Raw genomic sequence first — 20,995 nt, forward strand, 5'->3', positions numbered from 1 at the left:
TAAAATATCGGACGATATAAATTAATTTAATAAACCCCAATATTCAGAGTTACTGGATGGTAAGAAAATAATACGTTATTTAAATTATTGTAGTGTATCAACTACACCGCTAGCCTATGGACATTTAAAAGGCTGATATAAAACTAGGTATTCACCGCAATGATTTGAGAAAAAAAAATTAAACTTTTGTTGACATTTTTAACTTCCTGTGTAGCTTTACGAATCAAAAGATACCATGGTAATAAATTCGGCGTCTGCGTCGATGGATTTGAAAGTTTTACACAAACAGGCTTAAAAGTCAAAGCTGTTTTGGAAATTCGATTTTAATAAATATTTTTATGTAAGTAGCGTTAACACTTAGATTCTAACAGTGAACTGAAATCTAGATTTAATTTTTTATTTACGATTTTATTTAATTTAGCTTTTTTAAAATTAAATGCTGGTGACAGTCTGGTAATCTATCGTTTTAGGTAGGCCTACGTAAAATCGCCCGCGGCTACTAATGTACAAAAAAGTTACCTCGTTGTCAAGGCTTTAATAGAAGTATACTGTGATATAGTTGTGTCAAATATTATATATAAATGAATAATAAACCTAAATCAATGGCTAAACATATCAATATTAGGTAGGTAATCTATCGTTTTGGGTAGGGGCCTACGTAAAATCGCCCGCGATTTGTAATGTGAAAAACAGGTGACTCCTTAAATTTTAATAATTATTTTACATTTTGAGGAAGATTTATGTTTTAAAAAATTCAAAAATGTTTCCTTGATTCATTTATGTACCTGTTTTTTAAACAATTAAATTAAAACTTTTCCGTAATAAATGAAGACTAGCGATGTTTCCAACAGATGCAACCATGCTCATTTACTATAGCAGCCATCTTGTCTAAGTTTTATTTTCATAAGCTTTTAGCGCCAGATTCAGGGGGAAGCCACTCTATTTTACAAATGGCTGCTGTTTATATAGCAAATCTTGCTCTCAGACACTGCTGTTTAAAGTTAATTTCTGGCCTATATCGATATATTTAGCCATTGATTTAGGTTTATTATTCATTTATCTATAATATTTGACACAAAAGTATGACAATACACTTCTATTAAAGCCTTGACAATGAAGTAACGTTTTTGTACATAAATAGCCGCGGGCGATTTTACGTACCCAAAACGATAGATTACCCAATATTATTATATATTGCCAGAAATTAACTTTAAACAGCAGTGTTTCGAGCAAGATTTGCTATATAAACAGCAGCCATTTGTAAAATAGAGTGGCTTCCCCTGAATCAGCTATAAGTTTACATGAAAACAAACTTAAACAAGATGTCTGCTATAGTAAATGAGCATGGTTGCATCTGTTGGTAACATCGCTAGTCTTCATTTATTACTGAAAGTTTTAATTCAATTGTTTAAAAACAGGTTCAGAAATGAAACAAGGAAACATTTTTGTATTTTTCAAAATGAAACCCTCTTCAAAATGTGAAATAATTATTAAAATTTAAGGAGTCACCTGTTTTTCACATTACTAGTCACGGGTGATTTTACGTACCTAAAACGATAGATTACCTATAGTCTGTAGTTACACTGTAGTCACACTTCACTTTAGTGTGAAGTTGTGTTAGTCTAGTAGCTATAGATCTACTATAATACTAGTTATATTATTAATAATATTATTTAATATTTATTATATAAGCCTAGATAGATTTACAAGTACTATCTACTAACTTTTTTTAGTTAGCCTACTACTTAACCTTATGGTATTTCACTAATTGTCAATAGAAGCGACCAGGTTAAGTCCCAAAGGTATTTGAGAGGCCCATTAAATAAATATTTAAAAAATCATACACGGCGTAGTTAAAAACTTTATCTGCAAAGTTTTGTAAACAAATAAATATCGATCATGGAGTTCCTGTACAGCCAATCAATATTTGTCTTACGAAAGTGAAACATCATGTTATAACTTAGGCTTGATGAAAATAAATAGAAATGTAGCCTTAAGCTTAAGTTTTTACTTTTTATTATTTTACCGGTCACTTTGATTGCAAAATCTAAAAAAGCATGTTTTTAATCCATGTCAACAATATGATGGATGGATTCTCCTCAACTCGTTCGCCTCCATTGATGAATGAATCTACTATATGTAACTACACTATAGTCTATACTTTTAAATTTTAAAATATAATCTAGATCTTCTATACTGTATACTATACACTCTATACTCTATAGTTATATAATATAGAGTGTATACTCATTGCCCAGGGTGTTAGTAAATTGCGAAAAGAAAATGCCAGATAAATCTGCAGAATCACTGGTAAATAGCGAGACACAATTTGCAAGACATTTTTTTTTATGGAGTTTTGTATGTTGTTCTTTGAAAAAAATAATTTTTGTTCTAGTTTAGATTTTTAAAAAAAGATTGTATTTAGATTCTATTTTAAATATTCAAAATCTGAACATCGACATGTTTTCTTGTCTCAACAATATAGATGCCTAAGAAGATGTTATGTAACATTACACAATGGGTTAGGAGGCGCTTAAAAAGGGATTTTGACAACACTCCCCTCCCATTAATTAGCCCCCCGGTCATTTTACTGTCATTACCCCCTGTCAATTACCCACATTCCAAGACATTACCGGGACCCAAAAACATTACCTACCCCCTGACAGTTACCCATCTGTCAGGGTAATGGTAACACACCAATTAGCGGTAATGATAGGATATAATAATAAAGATGATGGATTGAAGATTTTGGATAAGCATTTGGTTTTGGTTAGAAACAGGTTTAGGAATTTGGAGGAGGTTATGGGTAAAGAAAGGGGTAGGCATTGGTATAATGTAACTGGTATAATATGTATTTTGCAGTGTAATAACACATGTTAGTAATTGAGAGGAGGTAATTGATCTCGGGACTAATGACCAGGTGGGGGTATGGTAGGGTATCGTCTTACATATTAGGTTGAATTTTGGTTATATGCTTATTTTATGTTGGCTATTATTATTATTGGCATTTCCATGCATATAATTTAACATTTAATACATACTGGTTAGTTATATTGTTGTACTAGATATAGAGTATGCTGTATGTGTACAATGGTCTGTTACAATTTATTATATTTTGAAATTGTTTTTTAGTCTACATTAATGTTCTGCTTTGCAATTGTTTGCTATTACTGTGTAAAAAGCTGTATACTCTTACATCATACTATTCTGATATTTTATGTTTGTATATTTTAATTGTATCATATGGGGTTGTCGCTCACTATGAGGGAGAAAGTAAATTAAAAGCAGTTTTCTGTTTAATGGTTTTTACCTCGATGCTTATCTTATTTGTGTAACAAAACGTGATAATGAGGAAAAGCAGGTGATGTGTAGGTTAATTTTTAGAATCACTTGCTGTTCTATCATAGCATTGTGTAATACTCTTTAATTTTTCTCTAAACATTTTGTAAACAAACTGCATTAACATTTACATTTGGACATGGCTGGACCAAAGCCTGGCCGGTAATGGCTTGTAATGTATATGTATATGATTTATATAGGTCAACTATCAAATTATATAAATTTGAATTAATATTATACATTTATACATCAATCAGAAATTTATTTTTCAAAAGCATTTTTAATAAATGTGTAAAGAAATGTTTTCCCACTTGACACAAATAAAGGGATGTAACCATGCTAGGTTGATTTATTTCAAATATATTATTGAGTTGCATCCCTTTACACGAAAATTGCGAAATTTTTAATAAACATTCGAGTAACTTAATTAATTTTATGTCAGATTGCATTGTCATCGGGTCTTGACCCACGTCTCAAGGTTGAAAAAATTAATCAGCTAAAAGTGACCCATGACTAAGCACGACAGCCAAAGGCTTGAAGTAGGTTAAGCATTAATCACCAGAAAGCAAGTTAAATAAAAACATTACGTAGCAACTGTTAGTGTTAACTTCTGGCTTTTTAGGTTGATTTAACACTGAAAATGTTAGCGAATCAGGGTCAATATTAGTTATTAGATTAATGAACACATTTTTATTGTGACATCACCTTGCCATTTCTGTGTCCTGAACCATATGAACAAGCTTGGTGGACTTACCAATACCAAGGGTTTTTTTTTTATGACGGCTTCTTTTCTACATCCATTTCCAAATGTACAGATGTGTTTTAACTCCAGTAGAGGCTACACAATAATTTTCCCGAAACTTTTGGTTACCCAGTATATGAACTCCCCACCAGACTACCAAAGTATTCACTATGTAATCCACGCTGTAAAACATAAATGTAGAAATAAACGTTGAAACTGTTCCCTGATTAAATACCTTTACTTGTACTCAGAGCGAGGGGTGGACTGGCTGTGTCTGAGAGGCCCGATACATTTTCAAAGGGGTCCCTTACCTCTAGATTGAAATGTTCATTGTGCATTTTTTCCCTGTCCAGTCATGTTCAGAGGAATCGATTTTTAAAATGAACTGTGTAAAACAGCGTGGTTACACATTAGTTTTGTCACAGCCAGTAAGAAACTAAGTTATCGGTTTACACTCGTTTACCAGTTAAAAATTAGCGAGTTTATGAAAGATCTCGTGTTAAAAACCACTTTAGATCAGTTTTTAATACCCAATAAAGCAATGACAACTGTTTATTAAAAGAAAGTTAAAAATGTACGTAAAACATCATAAGCATTAGAAAGCTGAGAGTTTGTACTTAGTTAATGGTGACATGAAGATATGGAAGTTTAGAAGAAATGTGACAGAATATACATTTTATTTATTTTAATTAAAAAATAAATTTAAAAAAAAAGTTAGATTTGTGGATTAGAAGGCGGGAGGTAGTTGTTGTGGTGTGGGTTTTTCTTTATTTATAGACGAATTTCTGGACCACCCCTAACTCAAAGCTGGTAAATATTTACTCTTTCAGTCAATCACAGTGTTAAAAATCATATAGTATTTAAACAAGGTGAAGCAGCAGTCCATTAGTTAAGTCAAGGAGAAAATAAACTACAAAATGTCTGAACCAGTAACGCTTGTACCAAGGCAACTGGTCTTTCAAATTGAACACAACCTCTAACAAAAATTCAACTGATTATCAAAGTGCTTGAAACAATATAGTAAAACATCATGTGGTCGCGTCCCTCTAATCCCGCTCCTCCAGTCCAATGTAAGCCTTCCCCGAAACCTTGCTGGCCCTAGACTTCCCACCCGCCTCCCCGCCACTGGCTGTGCTGTCTTCTGTTCCCTGACTAGCGGTGGCGAAGCTGCTGTCACCCTGGCTGTCGCTGCCGCTTTTCTCCTGGTGCGGGTCGACGCTGGTCCCCATCCACTTCTCGGCTTCCCTCTCCAGCTCCTGCAGCTGTCTGGCCGCCCCGCTGCTCATCTTGAAGTCGTCGCTCTTCTTGCTCTTGCTCTCCGCTTCTGTCAGCGTGGCGCGGCCTTTAAAGATGATGCTCAGTATCGTCTCCACACTTTTTGCCGACTGACGGCTCCTTCTGACCACGGTCGTCCCCTCTTCCTTGGAGGACTTGGCGGGGGGATCGCTGTCTTTGAACTGCACACTCACGTGACTTTTTTTGCTGGTGTTGTTCTGGTCCACGTTGGACTCGGTCTTCTCGACGAGTGGTTCGCTGCCCGCGGAAGAGCCGTGCGCTTCGCTCTCGGCCTCTTCGCCCGCCGTAGACTCGGGTATTATAGACAGGTTGGGGACGAAGCGGTTCTTCTCTACCCTGGCAGCTTGGTCCTGCTCCCCGAGCCTGTTTCTGGGAGCCTTGACGGGTTTGCACAGGTACTCGCAGTAGGCGTTGATGAGCGTACTGTGCCACTTGCACGGTCTTGTGGTCAGCATGTGGCCATACACGTACCTAGTAGTAATAAAAACATGTAGCGTTAGTCTGTGGTCAGCATGTGGCCATACACGTACCTAGTAGTAATAAAAACATGTAGCAATAGTCTGTGGTCAGCATGTGGCCATACACGTACCTAGTAGTAATAAAAACATGTAGCAATAGTCTGTGGTCAGCATGTGGCCATACACGTACCTAGTAGTAATAAAAACATGTAGCATTAGTCTGTGGTCAGCATATGGCCATACACGTACCTAGTAGTAATAAAAACATGTAGCATTAGTCTGTGGTCAGCATGTGGCCATACACGTACCTAGTAGTAATAAAAACATGTAGCATTAGTCTGTGGTGTGGCCATACACGTACCTAGTAGTAATAAAAACATGTAGCATTAGTCTGTGGTCAGCATGTGGCCATACACGTACCTAGTAGTAATAAAAACATGTAGCATTAGTCTGTGGTCAGCATATGGCCATACACGTACCTAGTAGTAATAAAAACATGTAGCGTTAGTCTGTGGTCAGCATGTGGCCATACACGTACCTAGTAGTAATAAAAACATGTAGTGTTTGTGGTCAGCATGTGGCCATACACGTACCTAGTAGTAATAAAAACATGTAGCGTTAGTCTGTGGTCAGCATGTGGCCACACACGTACCTAGTAGTTATAAAAACATGTAGCGTTAGTCTGTGGTCAGCATGTAGCCATACACGTACCTAGTAGTTATAAAAACATGTAGCATTAGTCTGTGGTCAGCATGTAGCCATACACGTACCTAGTAGTAATAAAAACATGTAGCATTAGTCTGTGGTCAGCATGTGGCCATACACGTACCTAGTAGTAATAAAAACTACAAGTACGGTGGGTGTTTCGACCCAAGGTCATCTAAACAAAAAAGACAAAACCTAGTATGAACCGCGTTTCTGAGTCGCCGTATCGGACAGCGGTAGCACAAAAATCTCTTTATGTTGTGTTTCTTCATTTCAAAGTGACCAGCTACTGGAATATTGGCATAATGCTTTTTTTTTAAATGTCACATAGCTTGCATTAGAGGACGTAAACCACATTAAGGCAACGGCAGTTAAATTGATGGTAAATTTTAATAATAATCTACCCTAGGCTGAACTCAAATGTATTACATATGCGCGTGCATAGTATAGTAACAACTCTGGTGGTGATTTTAGCTGGCTGATATATCCGGAAAAATAGGTATCGTATATCGCTTTTCCTTCTAAACACAATCCAATAATATATGTTCTAATTGGGGGTATAATTTCAGGATAAAATAGTTTTCAAGAATAATTTCCATTTTACACGTACCTGTGTTCTTCACTGAAGATGGCGAAGATTGGCAAGCACATTAACGGGTTTGTAAACCCTAGAAGAAGAGATATTGTTTTTGATATTTCTAAATGTGCCGCCGAAGCCTTTTCGAATTGCTGCATGTAAATGACGACCATGAAGGGGGACCATAGCATGAGTGAGGCAGCCAGCAGAAACACCGTCAATTTAGCGTGGATGGAGCGGCCGTGTGTTGGTTTTTCTATTTTAGCAATGTCGTTTTCCTGAGCGGGTGGTCTCCATCTTATTTTGACCAGATTTTTTATGCTTATGAGAGTGGATACGGCAAGGCTGCCCATACTTGGGCCTATGAACGTGGCGTACAGAAAAACTTTAGATAACGTACGGAAAAAGTTGCAGTTCTCAGTTGCGATGTCGTTCTTGAGCGCCTCCTCGAAATTGTTGAACCCTACCAACGGAAGAGATCCGACAGCCAGTGCTATGCTCCAAAAGAAGACGATGAAGAGCAGCATCTTCTCTATGCTGATCTTTTTCTGGTGGCAAAGTGGTTTGCTCAGGTACAGATACTGTTCGATGGTGATGAAAAACAAGGACCATAACGATCCGCCGGCCGAGGTTATGAAGGAGGAGAACCGTATGAGACAGCCTACTTTACTGCCGAGCAGCTCTTTCCTGGCCGTGGTTGTGTAGCTGGAGCCGAACAGGGGGACACAGTAGAAGCCCATCAGCAGGTTGGCGATGGCCAGGTTCATCAACAGAACGTTCAGGCTCGTCTTGAACCCGGGGTACATGACGATGGCCAGGAAGAAGAAGATGTTGGTCACGACGATGATGGGGGTGTACATGAAGCAGACGAGAGAAAAGATGCGGTAGGCGAGTTCGATGTCCGGGTTGGGCGAGTCTAGCCGGGCCTCCAACAGGTCGTCCTCTGGGTCGCGGGGCGGCCTGGTTGAGTAGGCCGGAGGGGGGAATAGACGTTCGGGCCGGGACATTTATGATGTGTGCAGCTCGCCCATACTAGTGGAATCTGAAAATAGATGTTTAACATTTATGATGTGTGCAGCTCGCCCATACTAGTGGAATCTGAAAATGGATATGTAACATGTATGCGGTATACAACTCGCCCATACAGCTGGGAATCTAATGTTACATAAAATCTGTTCACCGAATTATTTATTTTTACCATTTGTTAGTTATAATGATTGTATTTTAGTTTATTTATTTTTTTTTATTTAAAGGTTGAAACGGGGTTAGACAACATGAACTTAAGGAAGTAGATATTGTTGGCCACATTTTTTAAAGTTAGTTTTTTTATCGTGCGAGTTAAGATAAAGAAATTCACTAATTAGTAAAATTACTAGTGTAGAACTTGGGAGAAGAGTTAGGGGAGCACCGTCCACATACTACTTAGGGTGGTCTTGAAATATAATCCAACTGTATCATATTCTAAAGCATATTTAAATACGGTATGTTTTCGTTTTTTTTTATTCGTTCTTTGTAATAAAAATTCGTTTTTCTTAAGCCGTATTCGAATATCTAGTATTACGTAAAGTGTAAATCATATTATAAGGAATATCTTTGTTTCTTTCCCTTCTGGCTTCGTGATATGTACTATAACCAATGTATCATTGCCCTGTCTCAATATGAAAATTTGTTTGAATTATTTATATTAAGTTTTTTTTTTTTAAATTATACACGGCTTAGGTTCGGTTAAATTAATGAGAAAACGGGCTGAATTTAATATTATCAAGTCTCAGTCTATTTTTGTAAGCCAATATGATATGGCTAATCAATGACCTACTGACGTCAATAAAGAAACAGTAGCCTATACAATATCGAGCACCTTGTTTGACTAACGAACCAGCGGTCTGTTGAAGAAAGCGCCAGTAGGAAGGTAAACACGAACTAGGAAGTCATCAGCTCCAATGTATCGTCTCAAAAAGAACACACAAGGCTTCTGTTTATCTGTCGACACCTACATCCGCTTCCGTTTTTCTGTGGACACATTTGGTGCTTCAATGTTAGTGTTTTGTATCCCACCAAAAAAAATATGTGTAAATATTGATTCGCCCTGACATAGGCCGTTGTTGTATCAACCAATATTTCATGACAGAGATTTTTGGACATTACTTGAATGGAATCGATAAGACCCTTCTCCGTACCCCGCACCCCATCCCTCTCCTGATAGCCCACTATCCCTGGCTAGTTACAGCTCCTCAGCATTTAATTAACCGGGGAATTTTGCTCTTATCGTTGTCTGATGTTAAAATGGGCCGACCGTCTTCCGCTCTGTCAGTCACACGTCCACTTGAGTAACGAGGGGAATCGGAGCGGCGAGACGTGACAATGTCCTCGAAATGGTTAACAACAGGGTGTGGGGGGATCGTTACCAATTCCCTTTACTGGGGTTAAAGGTTAGACCAGGGCAGTGACACAGTAAGTGTAATAGATGGAGATGCAAGTGTGTATTACTGTAACAGTAGAGTACATTGCTGTTTTATTACTTACATAAAGAGAGATAACTCATCCTTACATAACCTATTGATTTTAAACCTCGGTTTACTCCCCCCTTTAAAAAATGTAAATTAAAACGAAAGACGTGCTGGTATTTTGTTGATGTTTACTTATTCTTTAAACTTTCACCGTTATTCAACTTTTAAAAGATAATTTTTAAATTACTATTTGATTAAATTAAATAAGTGTTATGCCCTGTTCTCCTATTTAACGAGTGTGTACGATTTAAATATCCATAATTCAACTTCGAAACCGACGTATGTCGCTTACCCAGAACCAGACAGTTCTTACCTAATTTTTTAAAATGTTCCAAACAAATTTTAAAAGTTATGTTTTCCTTAATATTTCTATATTTAGCACTTGATGAATGGTAACAATGGTAAGAGATATGGCATCAGATAATTGTTCCATGATACTTTGATGGCTTTCGAACAAAACGGGTGAATTAGCATAATAATATACAGATAAATATTGAAGACCTAATAAAAGGAGAAAATTAATTGGCAAAGAAACATATAATACATTTGAGTGAAATAATGTTAGCACCCCTCCCCGAGTTATGCAAAACCTATCTTAAACTACTGACCACCAATCTGTAATCGGTAATTTCTTCCTGCCCTCGTCTTTCCGATGTAAGTCATAGGCCTAGATATTGCGATAATAATGTATAAGACCTCGCTTATCTTTCTTTCCTTACCTGATAACCCTGACCTTGGCCCGGCTCATGTTTCCCATGATGTATTACTAAAGCTAAGATAAAATGAATGCTAGGTTGGAGAGTGGGTGCCACTAAGAAATGTATCCCGTGGGCTGGAGTTTTTAAGGTTGTTTGATTTTGCCTGCTGCTTGTAGGGACGTTTGTCGAGAAAAATGTGTCCACATTGATGAGTCCACTAATAGATTTTTTTATGGCGTTTGCAAAACAAAAAAATTTAAAAGATTAAATATTTATATGAGTCTTTGTAGGCCGGTGGGGAACAAAAAAAACGGTAGTAGTGGGTACGTAAAAAATAAAATGCATGACTTGCTCTATTAGTTTCTGTTTATTTCTTAATTTTGTGTTAATTAGATCAACATTTAATTAAATCAACAATATGTGAAAACCCTTTTGGAAGCATTGTGTCTAAATTTCTCGCAATTCATTGTCACAAAATGTCAGGTTTCTAGAAAATTTATTGTCACAGAAAGTGTCTCACAAAATGTCAGGTGTCTAGAAATGTGGCTCACAAAATGTCAGGTTTATAGAAATGTGGCTGACACAAAATGTCAGGTTTCTAGAAAATTTATTGTCACAGAAAGTCAGATTTCTAGAAATGTGGCTGACACAAAATGTCAGGTTTATAGAAATGTGGCTGTCACAAAATGTCAGGTTTCTAGAAAATTTATTGTCACAGAAAGTCAGATTTCTAGAAATGTGGCTGACACAAAATGTCAGGTTTCTAGAACGTGATCTAGTCAAATGGTTTATATCGAGTGTGATATTTCTTCACGATTAGGTAAAATCATATGACAGAATGTTTGTCTTCCAATCACATTACTAGTCTGTGTCAATCTTTAAACCCACAATAATTTATCAAACAGCTGCAGTGCCAATTAAACCTGTTAACATATGCACACGTAATCGCTGTTTGAATTGTAAATGAACGAAGACAGTATAATCTGTTGATATAACGTCAATTAGTTCGCGTGGACTTAGTGAAAATTATTCAGAATCCAGCGCTGCATAATGTTAGATCGCTGACCGAATAAAATTCAGTTAATGCTATTGACAGCTTTGTTTTAGAGTTACTTCCCTCTACACAGCGGCCCAAGCCCAATATTTTAGATGCCAAAAGCAAATAATAGGAGTACATAAGGTTATTGGGCGGGATTATTAATGCATTGAAAGCAGGCTGGATGGGCCCAGGTACATTAGCATATGAGCGCGTGAGCTGGAATCAATAGGAAAATTTAAATCACTGGACAATCCGATCTGTCTAACCTTTTGGCGTGGGTGTGTTAGAAAATATTGCCTGGTCGCGCCGTGTTTTTAGTGAATAAATAGCGTGTCCTTTAAATTACACGACCCCACCATTATGATACCTATGAGAACAGATTGTGTATCATAATAAATTAATAAAAATATTTCGTGGTTGTAGACTGTGACTATATGTACGTAAACAATATTTTGGTTTTGCTGTGTTTCACAATTTATTTTTATAATTTACCACCTTAAACGAAAGTAGCTTTTGACGCTGACTGCCCATGTCGTATCTAGCCGTATTTAGATGTCCATTAATTTACCACCTTAAACTAAAGTAGCTTTTAGAGACAGCCTAATGCTGATTGCCCATGCCACTATCTGTCGTATCTTGCCGTAACTAAGTATGTAGATGTCCATTAATTTACTACCTTAAACTAAAGTAGCTTTTAGAGACAGCCATATGCTGATTGCCCATGCCACTATCTGTCGTATCTTGCCGTAACTAAGTATGTAGATGTCCATTAATTTACCACCTTAAAGTAGCTTTTAGAGACAGCCATATGCTGATTGCCCATGCCACTATCTGTCGTATCTTGTCGTAATTAAGTCTGTAGATGTCCATTAATTTACCACATTAAAGTAGCTTTTAGAGACAGCCTAATGCTGATTGCCCATGCCACTCTCTGTCGTATCTTGTCGTAATTAAGTCTGTAGATGTCCATTAATTTACCACATTAAAGTAGCTTTTAGAGACAGCCATATGCTGATTGCCCATGCCACTCTCTGTCGTATCTTGTCGTAATTAAGTCTGTAGATGTCCATTAATTTACCACCTTAAACTAAAGTAGCTTTTAGAGACAGCCTAATGCTGATTGCCCATGCCACTATCTGTCGTATCTTGTCGTAATTAAGTCTGTAGATGCCAAAGCTGCAGGAGGCGGGTGTGCCTTAACTTTCTGCTTCCTCTAGTGTCCCCCGCCTATAAACGCTATCTCAGTGTGTAACGCTTGAGACTGATGCCTTCTTTTTATGCTGTTTTAATTCTCTCTATTCGCGCTTGTGCGATGCTTTCCTTTAAAAAAAAATGTAGCGAGAAGACGGCTGGGTACGACTTTTACCAGATGTCTTATGTGTTTAAAAAAATCTTTATCGCTATTTTCCCACGGTTAGAAACGTGTCGTTGGTTGCAGGGTGTTTTTTTTTTAAACTCTCAAACTTGAAGGCGTTAAAACAATATCATGATACAAAAACTTCTGCTTTCAAGTTTTTAAATGTAGGCTATTACATTTTTTCCCTTTCATATTTTTATTTAGAGAATACAATACATTAGACAACATAATGGCTCGTTATATATAGTTTTTGAAACACCTAAACTGATTGCAACATCTGTGTGGAGTTGCAATGAAATATGTAAAGAACATACATTTCAATTGAAGACCACATAGGATAAACTTTTTAGTTTTATGGTAAAATGACATGTAAACAATGGACAGCCTTTGTTGTACCTGCTGTTAAATTATTATTTAGACGTAGTAGTTTGATGGGACTCTAACAGTAGTATAGTAGGTCGTGTTTGGGTCGATTTTGTGCAGACATGTTTATATAGTAAAATATTGAGCAGCCAGAGCAGACATGTTATATAGTAAAATACTCCAGCTGGAGCAGGTGTTCCCCTCCTCCTATTGTCTTCCGTGACGCTCCTTTACGGCCGCGACGACAAACAATAGAGTATCGATTTTTTTTGTTGAAAGATATGTTTAAATAGTCATTAAAAATAATTTATTCAGCTAGGCTTGCTTTACAATAGGCCATATTTCTCATACAGTTGATCTATAAATAGCCGTTACTATTTACTATCAGTCTGTTTTTGTCCTGTTTTTTGTCTAATCGTGTTAATTATGTTAAGTGGGATTGCTTTATTTGTTGTGGCTGTTTGCTTTGTTGGTTTTTAATATTTACATATGTTGTAATCACAACGTTTTCATTGTTTTCATTGTTTTTTTATTTATTTTTTAACCACCTTTTAAGGTTCTATAACCATCATTTTGACGACCACTTATATATATTTAAATACATTTTGTTTATATTTTTATAATTTTCTAAAAAATATTAATATAGAAGATCAACAAATAATTTTTTTTCTTTCTGTGATCTCGGCATATGAAGTGATAGTGTGTTCATCACTATGTCCAACCGCCTTACTTTCCCTAACGTAAGTTAGGTACCCATCAGAGTTGGGTAGACTCGGGGACAGTCTACTGTCTTTGAACCTGGATTCGAATTCGGGACTTTTGGGTTAGCAGTCGTAAGTTCTACCACGCTGCCCCCTTCATTCATGACTATATAAGTTCCTATTGATTTGGTCAGAATAATTGTCAGGGGCACAGTTATCTCTTTACTAAATAAAACTAATATAGAAACGAAGGCAGAGTCGAATTTTTCTAGAACAGTCTTGTTAACAACCACGAGTAGCGTCCCGTAAATTTAGGATCCCAATGGTTTAACATAGAAATGACACTAAACACCCTTGGTGATGTCTTTGGAAACGAAAAGTCCGTTAAGTTTCAAATCTCAAGTTTTGTAAACGTCTTTGTTTAAGTATTTACATTGATTTATGTAGGTTCAGAAGTATTTCATAGCGACAATGGAACAGTGTCCGTGCGCGTTTGTTTACATTTAAAAATACATGTCGCGTGCTTTGCGCGCGTCTCACGACGTTTTAAGTTTTCCTAGTGTTTTTAAAACAGCGATTTCTTTCTAAAATAGTGACCAGGGTCAGACATCAAAGAGTATATTAATCAATTATCATTAACAATTTAAAAAGTAATTTAGGATGTCAATGGTTTAACATAGAAATTACACTAAATACCCTTGGTTATGTCTTTTTGATTTTGTAAACAAAAAGTCGATTATGTTTCAAATCTCAAGTTTTGTAAACTTCTTTGTTTAAGTGTTTACATTGTTTTATGTAGGTTCAGAACTAGGTTTATTTTATTAAAATAAAAGTTTTGTCTTAATTAAAAATAATTGTCAGACTAAATAGCTAATTAAAATGATCAATAGCAGTTTGGTTTAATAAGTAATATATGTGTTACACCAGCGTTAGACTTAGAAAAATATTTTGATTGTTATGATTATAATTGTTTTTTTTTCCAATTGTCTTATTAATACTCGGCCCTATGATTTGTGAGATAATGACCAGCATGGTATATATTATATTTATATACACTGTTATTATTTTTTTAAAGTCATCACTACCCCACTGAAACCTCTTAAAATAAGACCATTTTCCTATGATCAAAATTTTAGCTCAAATCAGTGAGAAATAAATCGGGTCTAGCATATATTAATCCAACTGATGTCGTTTAGAAGAAAAGCTGTACCTACAATTAAATTTACTGAAAGGTTTGCTTAAAAGCTTTTATCAAAATGGTTGTGCATTTATACTTGTAATAAGTTATAATTTTTTTACTTTTCATAGATATGTATTGAATTAGTCCATTTTGATTATGACTTGTTGTCCTGGCGTTGACATTTTTACACTTTTTTTTTGTTTTTTTGAGACTCACATATACACATACATACACACACACACACACACACACACACACACACACACACACACACACACACAAATGAAACTAAAATCAAATCACAACAAGTCTTGTTTAATTTTATTAATTTTATTTTCCCTAAGCCGATAAAATACTATTGTATAATATTTACAAGCTTGCAAAACATACACGCGTCATTCACTCTATGTATTTTTTAAGTGCAACGAAGGCACGAGACCGCCTTTTATTGTGTGCCGTGAGCACAATACCCATTGTATGGGTATCTGAGCATAGGGCAATAGCTATACCCCAACGCACATGGGCGGTTAGATAATAAGCGAGGTAGCTTTTCCGCGGAGCAAGCTGTGAAACAGGTGAAATAAAGAAAGTCGCTTTTTTTTTTTTGTATTTTATGTCTCAATCAGGGTGGCGCGATATTTTTTTTTCTCTTTGTATCCGTGTTGTAAACAAAATGAGGAGGAGAAAGGGTAGTGACCTACCTTCCCACCCGTGTGTTCCATGATGGCAAACACAATTTTAAATGTGTATTTGTTAGGTTTTAGTAGCGATACATCTTCTACTTGTTTCTTCCTTGTGACATCATTAGCAGGGGAGACGATTCGTTTCAGCGGAGCGAGTCGTGCGTCATTTAAAGACATCAAATAGGGTAATGTTACACAAGACAAGCTTTTAGTACTCTGTTGAAATTAATTAAAGGGAGAAAACCCTAAAAAAAATATTTACTAATGTCCCTCTGGTGTAATCTTTACAAGCTAACAAAACATACGCCGTCATTCACTCTACGCATTTTTTTTAAAGTGCTACGAAAGCACGCGGCTACCTTCCATTGTGTGCCGTGAGCACAATACCCATTGTATGGGTATCTGCGCATAGGACAATGAATCAAACAGACAGTGTCGGAAAAATACTTCCACACAACACCCTTCTCTCGAAGAAGACAATTTATTTTTAACTTCACGTTGAGTAATTTTTATTTTTTTTATTTTTTAAAAGTGTTTTTGGTACGTTTTAGTAGCGAGATATCGTCTACTCGTTTCTTCCTTACGATGTCATTAGCAGGGGAGATGATTCGTCTTTTACAGTGAGCTAGACCATCTCTTTTCCAAGTGCAACGTACGCGAAATAAAGACACTAGCTTTTGTATTTTATATCGCAAGCAGGTGACGGGATATTTATACATCTGCTTGAGCGTTATCGGCGAAACTTGTTTTAAACATTATTAATACGCTAAAATTTTAAAATATTATTGTTTCATACACCGATCTCAAGATAGAGTTTTTAATCAGATCTATTATTAACAAATATTGTCATTTTAACACACTGCGTAACCATCAAGTTGAATCAACCACACCTGATGTTACCACTCGTAAAGTCAAGTCTTCAAGACAAAACACTGATACTAAACAAGACATTCAACTGAATTATATGCCACTATGTGATACAACTAATATTATCTTTGCAATGTTAAAAGAGGGGGTATAACTTGTATTGAGTATAGATGTATAGTGTTTAATATTTAATACATAGAACACAGGACAAAAAAAAAAAAAAAAAAAAAAAAAAAAAAAAAAAAAGATTTACATCACCGCAACATCCGACATAAGGGTTGGGGTGGGTACGGGGAGGGCGGAGGAGAAGAAAAAAAAAACACCATAAAATGTGTAACGCTACAAATGTTTGGCTTTATTCAACGACTTAAGAGTAGAAATGTGCTATAATTTTATGTAGTCTTCATTGTAACAGTCACCATAACCAAGGATTAAACTTTATGATTTTTTTTTGTGTGCGAGAAATGCTACCAGTGTGATTGCACCAAGTCCTGCCACTGACCATTTAATTAATGTTTTAAAAGATGCCCAATCTCTCTGACTTTCAGTGCGGCGTGAATAAAACTCAACCAGACCTTGCTGTAGAAGATAAAAATAAGAGAGACTCAATTTCTTAATTTCTCTATCTTGAAGATGGGTAATCAGTATACTTTAAAGTCATGGGGAGAGGGGTGATAAAAGATGATAGAGATAAAATATAGCTGTAGCATACATAACAATTATCCTAAACGCAATATGCATTCTAATGAAAACACAGCACATAAATTTGAATTAATCAATATTCTGTTGTTCAAATGTATCAGTTAAAACAAGTCAATATACTGATTTAGATTCTTCTTAACAGGTGATATAATTTTGATATTATGATGTATGCAAATAGAAACTATTCTTACCCATTTATCATTAGACGTCAACCATTCTTGTAAGTTAGTGTCGATATATGAGGTAACCCATTCAACAACATTATCCGCCAAATGGCTTTTATTATGTACGAAACAATATACCACAAACCATCCAGCGAAGCCTAAAAGCGCCACAATCCTGCCCCAGTTAACACCATCAGAGAAGGTTTCATCAACTATTATTTTAAAAGTATCATAAGCGTTGTTATCAGTAATATTAAGCTGTTCAATCAAATCATTGAATCTATTTCGAAATCGTTCCTCAAATTCATCACCAAGATTACGCATTGCCGCTTGGACAACATTTGGAGTAACACTACTTTGTCGCCCATCATTTTCCCACTGAAAACCTGCCTTCGCTACTCGATGTTTGATATAATCCACTACTATCGAACGAGTATTATAAGATTCCATGTTTTCAGACAATTCACTCGAACTTAACACATCTGTTTTTAAAAAACCATCTCAAACTTTAAATGAGATTCATTTATATTACACAAAAACAAAAATACCTAATTCAGCAAACAAAAAAAGTGAAGACCTTTTGTTATTCGTAGCAACTAAATCGCCAACCAATCTTACGGCCACCTGCATAATCGATCAAATTATAGAAAGAACGTGGTTTGCATCGCAAATTTAAAAACATGGCGATGTTTACCTTTGCTTACAGACCTCAACCAAAAAAGGCAATGAAACTATAAGAAGGAGGAATATATATCTTAGTCATGCAGCAGATTACCTGCCCATGTTCGCTTTAGTATTACAGTTTTCATTTAATTTCTTTTTGACTTGAACTTCTTTAATTTAAGAAGGTTTACTTATACATAATACATTAGGTCTAATTACAATTTTTTTATTTTTACCACTCAATGTATTTTGTTTTTTCTATATCTTGCATTGTCATCTTAATTTTTGACCACCTTAGTAAAAATTTGCTTAAGATTATAAACTTCAAGTTTTAAAAAAACATCAACGTTATAGTACGTCGTGTCAAATGACACACCGTTTAAAATGTCTACATTTAAAGTTCACCAACATAATGACGTAAAAACTAAATATGATATGACGTTAGCATACATATCATTCAATCTAATCACTCTAAAGTACAAATCAATCATTTTTATTGATTGAGGGGCTGGGTGAGTTATTTTTATCACTATTCGCCCTTCCCCTTCCCTTTGTCCGCAACCCCTTTCCCCTTCTCCCATTCCTAACCTCAATACCAACCGTTAGATACACAGACCGTACCACTACCCATTCTATTCCATTTAAGAGACAAAGGATGTATGACAATCTTACAGACAAATATTTATTCAACTAATATCACAACTCCTAGACACTACTCCAACAGACTGGGATATTTAACTTATAGACACCACTCCTCGTTGAATATCTCTTGCAGCCTAGCCACCTATGTCCGCCGCCCTCGCACCATCCCTAAACACCTGCTAGATAAACACACCGTACCTCTACCCACACTATTACTTGGACAGACAAAGGACAAAGTAACAGACAAACTTGTATCTGTATTCAACTAATGTTACAAGTGACATCGTTCTCATCCAACTCCGAAACATTCGTGGCCCAATTTCGAAACCAGCCTCGTTGAAAACTCCCTGACCCTAGTTTAACTTTGCCTCACCGATTCCAAAACAGTCCTGTACCAAACATTCATGTACCAACTTTGAAACCTGTCTTGTTGAAAACAAAGACCGTCCCACTCTAGTGTAAACTCTAACACAACCAATTCCGAAACATCGATGGTCCCAGTTTGAAACCTGTCTAGGTGAAAACGAAATCCATCCCACGGTAGTATAAGCTCTTCCCCGATCACTTCCAAAACATCCATGTACCAAGTTTGAAACACGCCTCTGTGAAACCCAAACTCCCCCGACACTAGTTTAAACTCTACCCCCATCAATTCCAAATCATACCTGTAACAACTTTGAAACCTACCTAGGTGTTAACAAAACACCTCCGACCTTTGTATAAACTCTGCCCCTCATCTATTCCAAATCATACCTGTAACAACTTTGAAACCTACCTAGGTGTTAACAAAACACCTCCGACCTTTGTATAAACTCTGCCCCTCATCTATTCTTAAACATACATATAACAACTTTGAAACCTACCTCGGTGAAAACTTCACCGACCCTAGTATGAACTCGACTGACAACAATTCCTAAACATACATGTCCCAACTTTGTAACCTGCCTCGGTGAAAACTTCACCGACCCTAGTATGGACTCTACACCTACCGATTCCAAAACAGGCATGTTCCGAGTTCAAAACCAACCTTAACCGACACTAGTATGAACTCGGTTACCAACAATTCCTAAACATGCATGTACCAACTTCGAAACCACCCTCGGTGTAACCAAAACACCTCTGTCCCTAGTATAAACTCTACCTCATCCAATTCCAAAACATGGATGTCCCAACATTGAAACACGTTTCAGTGAAATACAAACTCCCACGACTCTCGTATAAACTCTCTACCTATCAATTCTAAAACATGGATGTACCAACTTTGCAACCTGCCTAGGTGAAAACTCCCCCGACCCTACTATAGACTCGAACCCTAACAATTCCAAAACATGCATGGTCTAGCTTCGAATCCTGCCTCGGTGAAAACGTCACCGACTCGTGTATAAAATCTGTCCCAACCAACCCCAAACCTTCCCTGGGCACCCGAATAAAAATAACTCACCCAGCCCCTCAATCAATAAAAATGATTGATTTGTACTTTAGAGTGATTAGATTGAATGATATGTATGCTAACGTCATATCATATTTAGTTTTTACGTCATTATGTTGGTGAACTTTAAATGTAGACATTTTAAACGGTGTGTCATTTGACACGACGTACTATAACGTTGATGTTTTTTTAAAACTTGAAGTTTATAATCTTAAGCAAATTTTTACTAAGGTGGTCAAAAATTAAGATGACAATGCAAGATATAGAAAAAACAAAATACATTGAGTGGTAAAAATAAAAAAATTGTAATTAGACCTAATGTATTATGTATAAGTAAACCTTCTTAAATTAAAGAAGTTCAAGTCAAAAAGAAATTAAATGAAAACTGTAATACTAAAGCGAACATGGGCAGGTAATCTGCTGCATGACTAAGATATATATTCCTCCTTCTTATAGTTTCATTGCCTTTTTTGGTTGAGGTCTGTAAGCAAAGGTAAACATCGCCATGTTTTTAAATTTGCGATGCAAACCACGTTCTTTCTATAATTTGATCGATTATGCAGGTGGCCGTAAGATTGGTTGGCGATTTAGTTGCTACGAATAACAAAAGGTCTTCACTTTTTTTGTTTGCTGAATTAGGTATTTTTGTTTTTGTGTAATATAAATGAATCTCATTTAAAGTTTGAGATGGTTTTTTAAAAACAGATGTGTTAAGTTCGAGTGAATTGTCTGAAAACATGGAATCTTATAATACTCGTTCGATAGTAGTGGATTATATCAAACATCGAGTAGCGAAGGCAGGTTTTCAGTGGGAAAATGATGGGCGACAAAGTAGTGTTACTCCAAATGTTGTCCAAGCGGCAATGCGTAATCTTGGTGATGA

General features: G+C 36.2%; 2 protein-coding genes across 2 annotated transcripts in view; one reads left to right on the forward strand and one right to left on the reverse strand.

The window, feature by feature from the left end:
- Positions 1–253: 253 nt before the first annotated feature.
- Positions 254–20,995, forward strand: part of LOC131944822 (leucine zipper putative tumor suppressor 2 homolog) — a 90,746-nt gene continuing 70,004 nt past the window's right edge. The window contains exon 1 of the mRNA XM_059305644.1: positions 254–340. The gene's annotated coding sequence lies outside the window, so the exon portion shown is untranslated. The remainder of the gene's footprint in view (positions 341–20,995) is intronic.
- On the reverse strand, positions 4,616–9,096 carry LOC131944825 (rhodopsin). The gene is made up of 3 exons (XM_059305653.1): positions 8,976–9,096; positions 7,151–8,159; positions 4,616–5,848 (listed from the first exon to the last, which is right to left on the reverse strand). The coding sequence occupies exons 2-3, from the start codon at positions 8,122–8,124 to the stop codon at positions 5,128–5,130; spliced, it is 1,695 nt and encodes a 564-aa protein (XP_059161636.1). The 5' UTR covers positions 8,125–8,159; positions 8,976–9,096; the 3' UTR covers positions 4,616–5,127.

This window comes from Physella acuta, unplaced genomic scaffold (genome assembly GCF_028476545.2).
Source record: "Physella acuta isolate Inbredline_101_S28 unplaced genomic scaffold, ASM2847654v3 ptg000511l, whole genome shotgun sequence".
Lineage (NCBI taxonomy): Eukaryota > Metazoa > Mollusca > Gastropoda > Physidae > Physella > Physella acuta.

Coding starts and splice junctions, on each gene's coding strand:
- LOC131944825 (XM_059305653.1), bottom strand. CDS start 8,124: ATGTCCCGGCCCGAACGTCTATTCCCCCCTCCGGCCTACTCAACCAGG. Junction 5,849..7,150: donor ATCTTCAGTGAAGAACACAG/GTACGTGTAAAA, acceptor TATTACTACTAG/GTACGTGTATGGCCACATGC.